The sequence below is a fragment of the Panthera uncia genome, chromosome A2 (assembly GCF_023721935.1).
Source record: "Panthera uncia isolate 11264 chromosome A2, Puncia_PCG_1.0, whole genome shotgun sequence".
Classification (NCBI taxonomy): domain Eukaryota; kingdom Metazoa; phylum Chordata; class Mammalia; order Carnivora; family Felidae; genus Panthera; species Panthera uncia.
In genome coordinates this window covers 60258197-60274423 of record NC_064816.1, presented here as the reverse complement: position 1 = coordinate 60274423, position 16227 = coordinate 60258197, and the positions used below count along the sequence as shown (strand labels likewise).

Below are 16227 nucleotides of genomic sequence, written 5' to 3'. Positions count from 1 at the left end.
CCCACTCAAGCTCGGTCTCTTTCTCTCTCAAGAATAAATAATAAACATTTAAACAAAATGTATATGTCCCCCTATTCATAGAAGTAGAACACACCACACTGATCCATCACTTCAGAGAAGCAGGGGTGGGAATCACGTGGTTTCCAACTGTTCGCAGGTTTCCCATCTCACACAAACTTACGCTGCGGCGAGAAGCTGGTCCTCACAGTCACCGGCAAGGTCACTGTTCCCAGGTGAGCCGGCAGCTCCCAGCACCCGGAAGAGCCGCGTGCAGGACAGGCCCACATCCGCCAGCTGTGTCTCCACTTCCTGCCAGCCCAAAAACCCTCCGGGTACCGAAACTGGCGTATCTGTGAGCCCAGCGATGAGTTCTTGCAAAAGGCGATCCTTCACAGGAAAAGAGAATGTTTGTGATACACCAGTAAGGGTAGCGCGGGCACCAGCGAGGCAGCCCGTGCCCAGTCTCACTTACCAAGGGTTCCTTTGTTGTTGTTGTTAATGTTTATTTATTTTTGAGAGAGAAGCAGGGACAGAGAGGGGCAGAGAGAGAGGGAGACACAGAATTCGAAGCAAGCTCCAGGCTCTGAGCCATCAGCACAGAGCCCGGCGCAGGGCTCGAACGCACGAACCACAAGATCATGACCTGAGCCAAAGTCGGACGCTTCACCAACTGAGCTGCCCAGGCGCACCAGCAAGGGTTCTCTTGACTTTGAGTCCAAGACCTTGCCCTGCAGGTGTCTGATAACCTAAGCGACCGTCCTAGGCTGGAGTCTTGCCTCGTGTCCAACCGAAGAGACCCCAAAATCAAGGTTCATCCAGGAATCGAGCAGAAGGGACCCACGTATTAGCTAGTCCCCTGTGGCCCCTACTGGACCGGCCTCCTGTCACTCTGTTCCACAACTAAGAGAAGCTGAGCGGTGGCTCCCATTAACCAACAAAATGCACAAGGGCATGTGCGCATTCCAGCCCTACCCTTGCCTTGGAGCAGCACCGCAGGAAAACAATGAACCAGGTAATCCTGACACCAAAAGCCGAAGGGTGTCATAAGTTTTCGTGCCCAGTGAGAACAACGTGGATTGCAGGTGACATAATCAGCTTTACGAACAAAGGGCCCCCCACCCTGGAGCCGTCTGGAGCACGCGGCAAAAGGCAGGAACTCGGGAAGAGCACCTTAGCTCCAAGCTGACGATGATGCCCAAGGACCCTCCTCTGCCCGATCTCCACATTTGCAGCCAGGGACAGAGCAGGACGGGGAGCCCGGAACCCAGTGAAGCAGAGCAGCACGGTCTGAAAGTTCGGGGTGCTCTTGGGGAAACCCGCCTACTATCGAGGAGATTTGGGCTGGACGGATGACACACAACTCCTAGTGTGGCCAGACAGCCGGGAGGGAACACAGGGGTGGCCGGGATCCAGGATGTAGGATCTAACCTGTAAAATAAACCCATTGGATGGGGCACCTGGGTGGCTCAGTCGGTTAAGCATCTGAATTCAGCTCAGGTCATGATCTCGCGGTTCTTGGGTTCAAGCCCCACGTTGGACTCTGTGCTGACAGCTCGGAGCCTGGAGCCTGCTTTGGATTCTGTGTCTCCCTCTCTCTCTGCCCCTCCCTCACTCATGCCCTGTGTCTGTCTCTCTCCGAAATAAATAAACATTTAAAAAAAAATTTTTTTAATAAAGTAAGCCCATTGGTATCCATGGACAAGATCAGACCGTGGCTACTTACAGCGTCCTCTGCTGACCTCAGTAGCTTGTTTAAGACGCTGCTCTTGTTGAAGGAGTCCTGGGGACACGTCAGCCCCCCAAGGCCTTCCCAGACGCCAGGACACAGGAAAGCCTCCCTCCCAGACAAGCTGGCGTTTAGGCACCTGTCAGCGGTATCCTTCATCAAGAGCTGAAAGGTAAAGAAGAGAGGGAGGGGGGACACTTAGAAAAGCTTACACTCGCCCTCAAAGGGCTGGGGAACCACAACCAGTAATCTATAGCAACTGGGGCTCCTGGCTGGGTCAGTCAGAAGAGTACATGACTCCTGATATCGGGGTTGTGAGTTCAAGCGCCACAGTGGGTGTAGAGATTACTTAAAAAATAAAGTCTTTAGGAACATCTGGGGGCTCAGTTGGTTGAGCATCCACCGTGGCTCAGGTCATGATCTCAGGGTCCATGAGTTCTAGCCCTGTGTCGGGCTCTGTGCTGACAGTGTGGAGTCTGCTTGGGATTCTCTCTCTCCCTCTTTCTCTTCCCGTCTCCCACCTGTGCTCTCTCTCTCTCTTTTTCTCTTTTTCTCAAAAATAAACATTTAAAAAACAAATAAATTCATAAAGTCTTAAAAAAAAAAAAAAAGAGGTGCACCTGGGTGGCTCAGTCGGTTAAGCATCCAACTCTTGATTTCAGCTCAGGTCATGATCTCACAGTCCATGAGTTCGAGCCCTGCATCAGGCTCTGTGCTGACAGTGTGGAGTCTGCTTGGGATTCTCTCTCTCCCTCCCTCTCTCTGCCCCTCCCCTGCTCACGCTCCTCTCTCTCTCTCAAAACAGATAAAAATTTTAAATCTAAAAAACTTACAAATTTAAATTAAAATTTAAAAAACCCTGTAGCCATCAACATATCAAAATAAAACAAAGTTCTTTGAAACCTTGCCCATTTTGCTAGCACAGCTCACAGCAGGGGCACAGCTGCAGACTGCAAGATGTTCTTGAATGGTTTACCAAAACTGTCCATTTATAAGCCTGTCGGTGCCCTGCTGTACCTGCTTCAGCTCCCAAAAGAACTCGCCCTTTTCCAATTTCGGGTGGTCGGGTCCGCCCAGTTTGGAGCTGTTGGCTGATCTCTCCAGGCACACGAGGACTTCTGTAAGGTCGACAAATTGATGTATCAGCACTCCCCTAAAACGGGCTTCTCTAAGCCTGATGTCTACACGGGGCCGTGAATAACACACTGACTTCTGCAAACATGCATTTCAGCAAACCACGCACATTCCCAGACATTTTAGTATCTCCCCTGGGGGAGGAAAACCGAGAAAAATGTATTGCAATATCATTTCATGCTTCCCGAAAGCGCCTGAGGACAACGTCACGGTTATAGGGGGTTTTACTCCAGAAGCAACATCTGTCCTCATTTATTTGTCCACTGAGAAGGCTCCAGTCTACCTGGTGTCACTTTGGACAACACCACTGGTCAGCAGAAGCTCAAAGAAGGGCTTTCCAGGGAGGACAGGAAGGTATTCCCTCTGCCCAACGCCAAGGAGCAGGAGCGGGGCCAGAACAGCAATCACGCACACGTGCACTCTGGTGCCTTTCCAGCCTGAGCACCACAACAGCGGACGAGGGCATGAGTGGTGCTAGGAAATTTCCAGAAGGACGCAGAGCTCACTGTCGCGTTTCCAGCACCCCAGATGCACCAACACTGGGGCCCCTTCCCTCCCAGCTCCGCAAAGGCGTCCGGCGAGGGCAAGTCTGCTTTTCTGCCAATGTCACGCAGGCTCCCAGCAGGAAGGTGACAGATGACCCCACACCAGTTTACCTTGGACAAAACGTAAGCGCTGGGCTATCGCGTTCCTGAGAGCCCCGTACAGTGGAAGCAATCTCGTCCGAGCCGGCCACGGGGGCAGGTTTCGAAGAACATTCTCCAACTTCTGTAGATACAGTAATCTGGGGGCAAAAATTAAAAAAAAAAAAAAAAAAGATGAAGATGGGCGCAGGGTGCCAGCCGGGGACATAAAGTTCCACTCACGGAAAGATATCCCCCTGCTTCGGGAGCCGTCTTCACAGACCAAAACCCCGGCTTCACTGCAGGTGCACACAGCAGGCTCTCGATGGGCTGAGTCGTGGGACTGAACGTGGATTAAACATTCTCTTTACCCCCAAACAGGAAAGTTCATTCCTACCTAGTAGCATGCGGCAGAGGCCGGAGGTGGAATAAAGCCTCAGGTGAGATTTAAGAGCATTTGCCTGGGGGCACATGGCAGTCGGTGAAGCGTCCAGATGAAGCGTCCAACTCCGGCTCAGGTCATGATCTCAGCGGATAGAGCCCGCATGGGGGCCTGCGCTGACAGTGTGGAGCCTCCTTGAGATTCTCTCTCTCTCCCTCTCTCTCTGCCCCTCCCCTGCTCACGCAGTTGTGAGTTCGAGGTCGTGGCTGTCAGAGCGGAGCCTGCTTCGGATCCTCTGTCCCCCCCACCGTGTCTCTCTGCCCCTCCCCACCCCCACTCTCAAAGAGAAATAAACATTAAAAAATAATCATGAAAAATAAAAGCATTTGCCCGGAAGCCTCCACTTATCAGACAGAGGAAATTATGTTAAAGAGTGTCAGAATATCAAGATGTGAGTGGTGGGGGAAGGATCCATCAAAAGCGAACTAGCAGCAGCTGTAAGATTCTCGAAGGTCCAGGGAGGACCGCCAGCCAGGTCGCTGGGTACCAGCGAGGTGGGGAGAGGAGGCAAAGGGGAGTCCACTCTCGCAGACACAGGAGCAACCCAGGCGACCAGCTGCAGAGAAGGCAGGCAGCGGCTGCCTTCTTCCTTCCTTCCTTCCTCAGCTTCCCTGAGAAGGCAGGCAGCGGCTGGGGGTAGGGAGGGGGTGAGAGGGGGCAGGGCAGCAGGGGCGGGTGGGTGGACAGGCTGTGCAGCTACCCCAGGGAGCCGGAGATCTCTCCCTGCCTCAGGGGCTGCCTGTTGCACAAGGAGGATGCCTCACTGGGGAAGAGGGGAGAAACACCCCAGAGGAGCCGCTGGAAAGTCTGCAACGATAGGAGCTGAAATTGCAAACAGATGTGGAAGCAAAGAGCCAGATGGGGAGTCACAGTGGGGGGGTGGCAAGTGCCCCAGCAGGCGGGCACCGACCCTCAGGCATCTATGCAAGCACACGGAATCCTCCGTGAGCTGGAAGGAGAGGCCCAGATGCTGCCGGGGGCACCCGTGCCAGGCATCTGTGGCCGCAGCCCAGTGACAGGTGGCACATGCCCCCCCACCCCCAGCCCCGGCCCCACCTGGCCCCGTGCCCACGCCGGCTGGCCTCTCCCGCATCTCATCGCCCTGGGGCAGGAGGTCCTGCCTGTAAAGCCGGCATCCTCGGTGCCCGGCACAGGCATGGGCCGCAGGGTTTCCCACTTCTTCTGGCTGGAAGCTGTGACTTGGAAGAGAAAAGGTGTGAGCAGCTGCCAAGAGCAGGCTGGAAGTAACGAGCTGCAGCGTCCTGGACCACAGGCGTCAGACGGGGGCTGCGGGGTCCCACTGAGGGCGGTGCGGGTCTCACGAGGACCTGGAGGAGGAGGCCGTGGGCGAGTGAGGGACTGACACACGGAGGGGCGTAAACTAAAGAGCAGCCACGGATGGACAGGGGGAGGCAGCCCCAGACACAGGTCTGAAAGAAGGACAGAGAGCGACAGACGCAGCTAAGGACGTGCTGGAGGGCGCCAGGAGGGGGCGCCAGGAGGGGGTCAGATGCGAATGCACAGCACAGGACAATGCAGGGATCTGAGCCACGGTCGCTCACGGGTGACACCCGCCGCTGTGGGGCTCACGTCTACACCCCAGGAAGCAACCCGCTGCAGACACACAGGCTTCACAAGACATGAAAGAACCTAGAAGATCTGTAGGAAACTCAGTGAGCCTGTAAAAGGGAGGATGGAGGGAAGGGAGGTGAGTTTAGGAGAGAGAAGACAATGCTGGGCGAGGTGTCAGGAACGGGCTGGCGCCTGTGAGCAGCGGCTAAGTGTGCCATGTTCCCACCACGGGGTCTCCCTGCCGGGTCCGCTGCAGCCATCCAAGGGGGACAGATCCTTCCTTAGAGCTGAAGGCACGGGGCTCCTGGGGGGGTCTCGTGTGAACCCTGCAGCGGACCAAGAGCCTGATAACCAGAGAGGCACCATCAGGGTGGGGAGGTAGAAACCCGGCGGCCACTAGTGCGAGGGTCACAGACGGCCATATAACAGATGTGTGTGCAGAGACAAAGGGAGGCTTGCCCAGCACACACAGCAGCCGGTTCCCACCCTGAGTGGGGGCACGGAAAGCACGGGCTGTGCACACCTGATCCTCCGAGGGGGTGCAGTCCCTCACGTCTCCGATCCCTGAAGGAGCTAAGAGCTGGCGTCTCCTGGGGCTCTCTGTCCCCTGGGCCAAAATGCCAGGGCGTGCGTGGGAGGGTTGTAGGGCCATTAAAGTGACCTGCTCCATCGCTAGTACCGGGGCAATCCCTAAGGTAAATCAGGAAAGTAGACCTTCGACAACAAGATCCTGCTTCCACACCGGGTTTCAGAAAAAGGCAGAGGGGGTTGGAAGTGCGTCCAGTTATGCACGTGTATGTCACGTAGGTTATGAGAACACGACATGGCCCGTACAGTTCTGATCACACAATCCTCCCTTCAGGAGGCACAGGAGCAAAACTTTCCACGACCTGTAGCTTGAAACGAACCCTTCTGAGACAACATTGAGAAATCTTTTGCTCTCCTCCAAGGAGAGTCAACGCAGGATTGCAACCAGGTCAAGTTACCGCCAAGGACGGGACCCACTGAAGACAGAGGTCCAGTGTCGCAGCAGAATCGACAATCCGTGAGTCAATTCTGCTGATCTCAAAAACGAAGCAGCCACAAGATCTACCTTCTCCTGCTTCCGACATATTTCTGGATCTTATGAGAATATGTTGACAATACAAAATTTCAAAAGAGATATGAAAACAGTTCCTTACATGAAAGGACCTCTAAAATGTTTTTGCTCATTTTTAAAATTTTTTTTAGTGTTTATTGTTTATTTTTGAGAGAGAGAGAGACAGAGAGAGACACACAGAGTGTGAAAGGGGAGGGGCAGAGACAGAGGGAGACACAGAATCCGAAGTAGGCTCCAGGCTCTGAGCTGTCAGCACAGAGCCTGACGTGGGGCTCGAACTCATGCCACGAGATCATGACCTGAGCGGAAGTGAGCCGCTTAACCAACTCAGCCACCCAGGCGCCCCTTGCTCATTTTTTTTTAATTTTTTTTTAACGTTTATTTTTTTTTTTGAGACAGAGAGAGACAGAGCATGAATGGGGGAGGGTCAGAGAGAGGGAGACACAGAATCCGAAACAGGCTCCAGGCTCTGAGCTGTCAGCACAGAGCCCGACACGGGGCTCGAACTCACGGACCACGAGATCATGACCTGAGCCGAAGTCGGCCGCCCAACTGACTGAGCCATCCAGGTGCCCCCCCTTGCTCATTTTTGAACAAATGTCAAAAGCATAACCTGAAATCCAGACACCTTCCCAGACACGTCTCTCCCTGGGTGGTTTTCTGCATCTGAACTGATGGGACAACCACAAACAATTCTGGATGGCCCGCTATACAATTGCGTCTCCCAGCTGCTAACTGGAAATCCTCCATGGAGCCGCAGTTTTATGGAATTCTTCTGTCCCTGTCTCATCGTGCACTCTGTAACGTTCCGGGTTGCTAGCCCAACCAGTAATCAAACAGGAAAATATGTCTTACGTCTTTGGAGATGAATGGTCGCCGCTGGGGTCATCTGCTGCCAAGCCGTCGCTCAGGATGAGAAGGAGAGTGTGCAGGGCTTCTAGCACCTTCTGGGGCTCGGTCTCTTCCACAAACCGATCGCTGAGAGCCTCAAGGCTGCGGGCAGCCCCTTCGAGCACCTTCTGAAGCAGGCTGCCTTTTTGCCACTGATCGAACACCTTCACATTGGGAAACGAAAACACTATTATTAACAATAACGCGTTGGAAATGATGGCATGTGCGTAAGAAATATTAACGGGGCCTTTGAGAGGACAGACAGCCCATTTTTACGATGCTGGCAGACTGGAATGTCTGTCAGTTGCCTTACAATTTAATTTCTGTTCAGAACTGGAAGATGAATCGCCATCGATGGAGGCACACGGCCCTTTCGCGGAGGTGCCATCTATCCTGCCCTCACCCACTGCCATTTTTCAAAAGAGAAGGCGACAACACACATCGTTGAACAGGACCCGGATGCCCCAAAAGCGAAACTGACACGTTTGAAATGCGTGCCATGGTGGAAATACGTTGCCATACTTAACGATTCCGTTGTAACGAACACAAGGTTACTAGGTATCGTTCTGCGTCGCGGACTCGGGGATCACGATACTACAGGCAATTCGTATTGCGGTTTCCCATCGACGTGCCAACAGAGACGCTGCGTGCCCACGTCACGAGCATCGTGAACACTCGTGTGTGCTGAATAACCCTTCATTAACCACGGGGGCAGGCCGCCCAGACAATGCACAAAGTGCACGTGTCACCCAGCATGCTGGCGCTGGTCGGCCCGACGCTGGCCCTCGACCCTTTCCGTGCCAGATACGCGGAGTGCCACCCGGTGGATAACCACGCCTGCATTTCGGTAACGATCTTGTATCTACTATTGGAGATTTTGACCCTTGTCAGTAATAGGTATTAGGAAAAAAATAGACCAAGATACGTGTCCTGTGAGGAAAAGGTAACGTAATGTCCAGTAAAGTGAATGGAGGGTACTGGCACCCAGGCCCTGCTTCACACCATATCCACGGGTCGCTGAAGAACACCCTGCCAGGAATTCGCCAGGCCCCCCCACCGGCCTCCAAGCTGTTGGTATGTGATCACCCCCACACTCTGAGCCACACCATCGCGTCCACGAAAGCAGGCCACCGCCTCTTTCTCCCTGTTTGTCAACACAAGAGTAAAGGGCCAGGCCATGTGGCACCCAAGCCCTCCAGGGGCAGGAGCCCAGCATCCGAACGCCCACAGAGGGCACCTGGCGGCCCCGTGGAAATCCCACAGGCCAGAAGCAGACTCTTCCCATCGTGAGCACATGTGTGTCTCAGTCCAAGACAGGCTTTCTGGTGACATTTGTGTGGACACATCAGCGAGCTGAGGCCGATGGGTGCACGTGGGAGAAGGGCACACCATGGGCAGGACACACGATGAAAGAGGGAACAACGTATGGGGAAATCAAGAGGATCTGCGGGCTTAAAGCTTCGGTGAGAGAGAGCAATGAGCCGCGTAGACCTGCGTGGTACTCCAGTCCACACTTACACCACGTGTTACCTGCTCCACTAAAACTGAAGGGGCGCCAGGGCGGGGAGAGGGGGTTGGTGCACACAGGCGGTGAAGCGTCCCAGTTCGGCTCAGGTCATGATCTCACAGTCTGTGAGTTCAAGCCCTGCGTCGGGCTCTGTGCTGACAGCTCAGAGCCTGGAGCCTGTTTCCGATTCTGTGTCTCCTTCTCTCTCTGCCCCTCCCCCACTCGTGCTCTGTGTCTCTCTCTCAAAAAACAAATATTTTAAATAAATAAATAGGGGCGCCTGGGTGGCTCAGTCGGTTAAGCATCCAACTTCGGCTCAGGTCTTGATCTCACAGTCTGTGAGTTCGAGGCCCGCGTCAGGCTCTGTGCTGACAGCTCGGAGCCTGGAGCCTGCTTCCGATTCTGTGTCTCCCTCTCTCTCTGCCCCTCCCTTGCTCACACTGTGTCTCTCCTCTCTCAAAAATAAACACAAATACTAAAAATAAATAAAATCGAACAATGAGAGACAGGGGAGGAGAGGGATCGATTCGGACACGCTGAGGGGGTTCACGGTGGCACCGCACCTGCTTGTAAACTTGCAGCCAGCTGACCGCGTGCACCAGGTAGTCTGTGGCCGCTGACCAGCGGGGATGACAGTCTCCAGGGTGACCCTCTTGGCCAGCTTCGTCCTCGGAGGTTCGGGACAAGACGGAACACACGATCCGCTCCAAGGTCCCATCTGTGGGAATCTGGCAACAATATGAAATACATTTACAAGTGCGCTTTTTTCCAGAATATTCCTTTCTACGAATAGTACCACCGCCTTGCCAAAGGAAGGGCTCTGGGCTTTGCATGACGGGAGAAGTTAACAGGTTGATCAAGCGGCAGTTATATTGTTGGCGTGGAGGGAAGCCTTTTGGAACTCTGTTTTTCACGAAGGCCCACAAGCCGTGGGAACAGCGGTTTCTCTGGTTGGAGGACACAGGGTGACTCAAATATTGCTCATTTGTACTCTCCGGCCAAAAGCAAACAGGGGCCAGCCCGGTTCAGTGGGCACCTTGGCCTGCCAAAGCCACTTTGCCGGAAACATTTTCTCTTCTAACTTCATCGTCAAAGACGATTCAAACTGGAGTTCTGGGTCAGAAACAGTGTGACATTTTGGAACCATATCTCCTTTATTTCTGTAAATGAACTTCTGGTTTTTGGTTTTTGGTTTTAATTTATTTTGAGAGAGTGTGTGTGTGCAAGTAGGGGAGGGGCAGAGAGAGGGAGAGAGAATCCCAAGCAGGCCCCGTGCGATCAGCACAGAGCCTGACACGGGGCTTGATCCCAGAAACCATGAGATCACTACCTGAGCCGAGGTCAAGAGTCGGACGCTCATCCGACTGAGCCCCCCCGTAAATGAACTCCTACATGCAGTTTCTGCAATGTCACTCTGTAAAAATACCTACGTGTGTGGGAACGAACGACGTTCCAGTTATACAGATTTACAATAACTTCAGGGCCACGTTTCAGAAACTCTACTGATGGCAACAGTGAAAAAACATCAATGTCCCAGGCCTGGGTGGGTCTGTCAGCCGAGTGTCCAACTCTTGCTTTCAGCTCAGGGCTCAATCTCATGACTGTGCGATCGAGCCCCACAACCTGTTCTGTTCCGACAGTGCAGAACCTGCTTGGGATTCTCTATCTCTCTCTCCTTCTTTCTCTGTGCCCTTCCCTGTTCTCTCTCTCACTCTCAAAATAAATAAATAAACTTTAAAAAAAAAAAAGTATTCAACCCCGTTTGGTTCCTTTGTGGTTCCCTTGGGGATACAGAGAACTAATACTCCAGTCACAAAGCCACAGCACCTGTTAGGGAAACAAGGCCCCGTCCCCTCTCCCAGGACTCACAGGGGCTGTGAGAGGTAGATACACCAATGTGCCTATCACAGGTCACCCAGGAGAGAGGGCACGAGAGTTCCACGGGCCCGTGAGAGATGATCGAGCTGTTTGCTCAGTGGGGAGTGGAGAAAGGAAGAGAGAAAGATCCCTCTGCTCTGGGGGCCGCATAAGCAGAGGCCCAGAGTGGCAGCACCTGCAATCAGGCAGGCCCAGGGCAGGACCCAGGAAACCATCACGATGCTGGCTCCTGAGGGGCCCTCCGTGGGGTGGGGGACAGGGTGATGGTCTCCCAAGGTGCTCACATGTTAACTCCAGAACCTGTGAATAAATTAAGAGTGGTGTTGGCCAGTTGCCTTAAGGTTGCTAACCAGCAGACCTGGAGACGGGGAGATCATTCCAGATTATCCACGAGCCCCATGAAATCACAGGGCCCCTTCAATGTGGGAAGGAAAGGCAACCAAGCCAGAACTGACACATTCTGAGAAAAACTCAGTCCACTATCGCTAGCCTACGGAAGGGGCCCCGAGCCACGGAGCACAGAGGCTTCTAGAAGCTGGAAGAGCAAAGAAACAGCACCGGGGGACACAGATTTTAGCCCAGGGAGACCTGTGTGAGACTTCTGACTCCCAGAGCCATGTGGTAATGAATGTGTGCTGTGTGGGGCAACAGTGTTGGTGATAACTCGTACCAGCAGCCACAGAAGACTCCTACCTGTGACATATGCTCTGTGCTGTCCCCCAACTGTTTTCCTTGTAATTCTAATCTCAAAATAGTTGCCTTTCTTTTTTTTTCTTTTCTTAATTTATTTACTTTCAGAGAGAGAGAGAGAGAGTGTGTGTGTGCAGGTGCACACACAGTGAGCCAAAGAGGGGCAGAGACAGAGAGGGAGAGAGAGAATCCCAAGCAGACTCCTCTCTGACTGCGCAGAGCCCGACACGGGGCTTGAACTCACGAACTGTGAGATCGTGACCTGAGCCGACATCAAGAGTCGGACACCTAACCCCTGAGCCACCCAGGCACCCCTCAAAATACCTGCCCTCTCAAGGTAAACTTTCTTTGTAATTTGATGAGAAAACGGGGTCGGGAAGTATGGACAATACGGGAGTAGAGTCAGCAGCTGGGGCGTTCCTATGCCGTCTACAACAGCGCCCATGAAAGACGCCAAAGGGCACAACTCCAAGTCCCACGGGAGAGAGATGGTTCACGAAATTGCACCAGATGTGACAGAGGAACGGAAAACCGCGTCTCCCAGCCAAGTGTAAGACCTGCGTGGCAGAAGGAATTTTCCAGCCGCCTCGCCACTCAGCAGTTAGCGGCCGTGCCTGGCTGAGGCCAGGGTGACATCCCCAGATTCGCCGCTCAGACCTGTAACCCAAAAGTGAAAAGCCAACGGTAGCTCGTGTCAAGGTGAACACCATGAGGGAAGTGCCAGGTCATGGGAACTCAGGAAAGCGAGTGAACCCCACGCCCTGAGCACAGACCGAGACCCTAACAGGAGGGTTCAGGTCTTGTCCAAACTGTCAGTCCCTCAGCCCTGACCCAGGGGCTGCACCAGAAAGGCCCTCACGCCGGGGGCATCCGTGCAGCAAACAGAGACAGAGGTACAGTTCTGGGGTCCTGCACCACGCAGAGCAGAAGTGTCCGCGCCAGGGACAAAAGAAAGCCGTGCAGGCGGAGCCCCTTCCAGAACACAGTGTGCACGGTGGAGGCCCCTATCTGCTGACTCCAGGGGGCCTGTGACCTTGCAGGTCCTGCCGTCCCGGTGACAGCATCTCAGCCTGGAGAGCAGTCGTCTCCTGCCCCCTCGTTCCCTGCCGCCTCAGCTGCAGAATCTCACTCCCTCCCCCAGCCTGGCTTCTCCCCGCGGCCAGTGCCAAGAGCGAGAATCACTTCCTACTACAGTCACACCTCGGTTTCCCAGCCTAATTCGCTCCGGAAACACGCTTGTCATCTAAACACTTGTATATCAAAGCGAATTTCAAGAACCATTGGCTCAGTTGTGATCACGTGACGTTCGGCGTCACGTACGACTCGTGTTGCAAGACATCGCTCGTTTACCAAGTTAACATTTATTAGGAACGCTTGCTTGTCCCATGGAACACTCGCAGAACGAGTTAACACACAACCCAAGGTTTTGCCGTACTTCCAGACTGCCTTTGGGGCTGGGATAAAATGACAAGGTAAGAGGAAGGGACACTCCCAGAAAGGCCAAACCAGCAGGGGCCTGCCATGCCCACGCAGCGCCGACGTGCACGGGGGCTCTCCGTCCTCCCATCCCACCTCCCACCCACCCTGGGAGCACTCTCAAAGGAGCACTCTCACAGAGAAGCACCAAGAACGCGTACCTCCTGTAGTTCGGCTGAGTAATTCAGGATCTGTTCTGCATGAAGGTCATCAAAACCAAATCGGGACTTCAGGTCAGCCTGGACCTTCTGTGGATCCCACACCAGCTTCTTCAGGGACAAGGTGTATCCTAAGTCTGCAAGACAGCCAACAATTTATGCCATCAGTTGTTTCCACTTTGTGACACATCTGACGTAAATCGGAAAACGACACCTTGTTCGCTGCTACAAGAAAAGTAAATAAAGAGCAAAGGCTACGCAGACAATCAAGTCGGAAAAGCCAACAGGAGCCAGCACCGGACGCCACAGAGAGCTTGCTGGGACAGCAGGTGCCCCTGGTATTAATGATCGCAGAGTTTCCAGAGCAAACATGACAACCTATGTCAAGAACTTCACGAAATTCAAATCACTGAGCCCGCTAATTTCACTCCTAAAAATCTATCTCAAGAAACCTCATCAGCTGCATGAAGAAAAAGTAATGAACAACAATGCTACCACATTGGTTTTAGACCTATTAAACATTAAAAACCAGGTAAGCATCTAGCATGGGAGAAAAGCGTAAATTACGGTATATTCATAGCATAAAATACCAGTCTTTTTTTTTTTTTTTGAGGAAAACGAAGTGGACACGCATTCACGGGTTCATGGGGGGGGGGGGGGGGGGAGGAGCAGTGACAGAAGGGGACAGAGAATCCCAAGCGGATTGGGGGACAGAGAATCCCAAGCGGGCTCTGTGCCTTCGGTACAGAGCCCGACGTAAGGCTCGATCTCACAAACCATGAGATCATGACCTGAGCAGAAATCCAGAGTCAGACGCTTAACCGACCGAGCCACCCAGGCGTCCCAATACTGCAGTCTTGAAAACCACATTTCTAAAAACTATTTAAGGTCGTAGATGAAAGTTCCCTTAACAGAGTTAATCAAGGTAGAAAACTCATTAGGAGTCACCTGGAGGGCTCAGTCCGCTGAGCATCCGACTCCAGCTCAAGTAATGATCTCGAGGTTTATGACTTCGAGCCCCCCACATCGGCCGGGCTCTGTGCTGTCAGCGCAGGCCCCACTTTGGATCCTCTGTCATCCTCTCTCTCTGGCCCTCCCCCACTTGTACTCTCTCAAAAATAAATACACATTTAATTTTTTTTTAACATTTATTTACTTTTGAGACAGAGAGAGACAGAGCATGAACAGGGGAGGGTCAGAGAGAGGGAGACACAGAATCCGAAACAGGCTCCAGGCTCTGAGCTGTCAGCACAGAGCCCGACGTGGGGCTCGAACTCACGGACCACGAGATCATGACCTGAGCCGAAGTCAGCCGCTTAACCGACTGAGCCACCCAGGCACCCCAAAAATAAATACACATTTAAATAAATAACTAATAATAAATAAATAAAACTCATTAGGTACCCAAATGATCCTGCAACTCTACCTGGAAATGGCATGCCCGAAATATAATTCCAAGACCTTCCCCCCGCCCCCCGAGGCTTGACATAGTTTCTGCGAGCAGGGCCTGATGATGGCAAACACAAAAGCTTGTAAGTTCCGAGGTGAGCCTCCACCTGAAATCCCGTCGCGAGACAACTTCAGACCGCGATCAACATGCGTCTGCTCAGTGTCCACACGTGCAAAGGACCACAAAACCATTCTCAGGTGCGTAACCTCTCGGTGCCCTTAAGTTGACACTGTGGGTCAACGGAAAAGGCCCAGTCCTGCCACCTACAAAACAGGCCCGGCCACGGGGAACTTTAGGAAGGTGTTGGAAAAAGACAGACCCCAGGGATCCAAGACTCCTCACTCTCCGTCTGGCTGTCTTTGCATAAAAGGGGTCAAAGTCTGGTTCTGAGACTTTTAAGCTAGCATTTGTTACGTATCGAGGGCACTTTCGTCGCCAGGTGAGTTCTACACAGCACACCAGGCAGGTGCAGTAATATTATCCCATTTTGGGGGCGTAAGGAAGCAGACATCCAGAGCCACGCAAGGTCACATTGCTCGATTTAGTCACGACTCAAACCCAGATCTGATCCCCAGCCCTGAGCTGTAACCACTAATCTCTCCTGCTCTCAGAATGTGTCAGAATTACTCTGCAGAGCTGCAGAGAAGCTCTCCTTGGGGGCAGGGGTCTCCCTACGCTGAGTCACCAGCAACAGGGAAAAACCTGGGTGTGACTGGGGTGATGGAGGGCGTCATGTTGGGTTGTTCCAAGGAGCCAGAGAAGTCTGGAAGGGCTAGAAATCTGTGTGTAACCACCTCATTACATAGGTCAAGAGATAGACTTCAGAGAACAGGAACCTGGGCTCCTGGCCCCAGGCCTGCCTGCCCCCAACCTAGCTCTCATATCTGTGCCAGGAATATCTCTCCACAAAGCATATCTGACTGCTGGTCCAGCGTTCTTCTGTGATCTGGCCCGGGGTCTCTTTCTGGATCACCTCCTACCATCACCCACGACCCCAGAAACACTGAACATCAAATACACAGGGAGCTTCACATACAATTCTTCGTGGCCATGCTTCCTCATGTCTTTGGTGAAGTAGAACTCATCCTTCAAAACTTCTCCTTGATGCTTTTCCTGAGAAAGATGCAGATCCCTACTCTGGGTTTTGCTTTTTCTTCATTGGCACATCTGTCTCCTATACTAAACATGACTTTCCTGTTGCAAGAACCATGTATTATCCAGTTTTTTATTCCCATTCATGGAATGGTGTTTGGTTCCTAGAACATACTCCATAAGCATTTACTGTAGGGGAGAATGAGTGGATGGATGGATGGATGGATGGATGTGTGGATAGGTGGTTGGGTATCTGCCTGGTGGACAGGTGGGTGAATGGATGAATGTGTGGATGGGTACAGGAATGACAGATAGATAAATGTACAAATTATAACTCCACAGTTTGCTCCATGAATCTCCCTTACAGGCACAGAAGTAGAGAAAGAGAAAAAGATAACTAAAAGTAAAATATTCAGGTCCAGTTGGCAATTCAGGAAGTAATACGCCAAACAGAGCAGAATAGCGCCTATGGGACTGGGAGGTGGGGAA

At 52.8% G+C, this 16227-nt stretch overlaps 1 protein-coding gene across 1 annotated transcript in view; it reads right to left on the bottom strand.

Annotated features, from left to right (window-relative positions):
* Positions 1-16227, bottom strand: part of ABCA13 (ATP binding cassette subfamily A member 13) — a 313586-nt gene that overhangs the window by 240500 nt on the left and 56859 nt on the right. The window contains exons 8-14 of the mRNA XM_049642263.1: positions 13200-13333; positions 9558-9722; positions 7452-7651; positions 3517-3644; positions 2744-2844; positions 1724-1891; positions 182-387 (exon numbers count right to left, since the gene is read on the bottom strand). Of these exons, the coding sequence (XP_049498220.1) occupies positions 182-387; positions 1724-1891; positions 2744-2844; positions 3517-3644; positions 7452-7651; positions 9558-9722; positions 13200-13333 (1102 nt within the window). The remainder of the gene's footprint in view (positions 1-181; positions 388-1723; positions 1892-2743; positions 2845-3516; positions 3645-7451; positions 7652-9557; positions 9723-13199; positions 13334-16227) is intronic.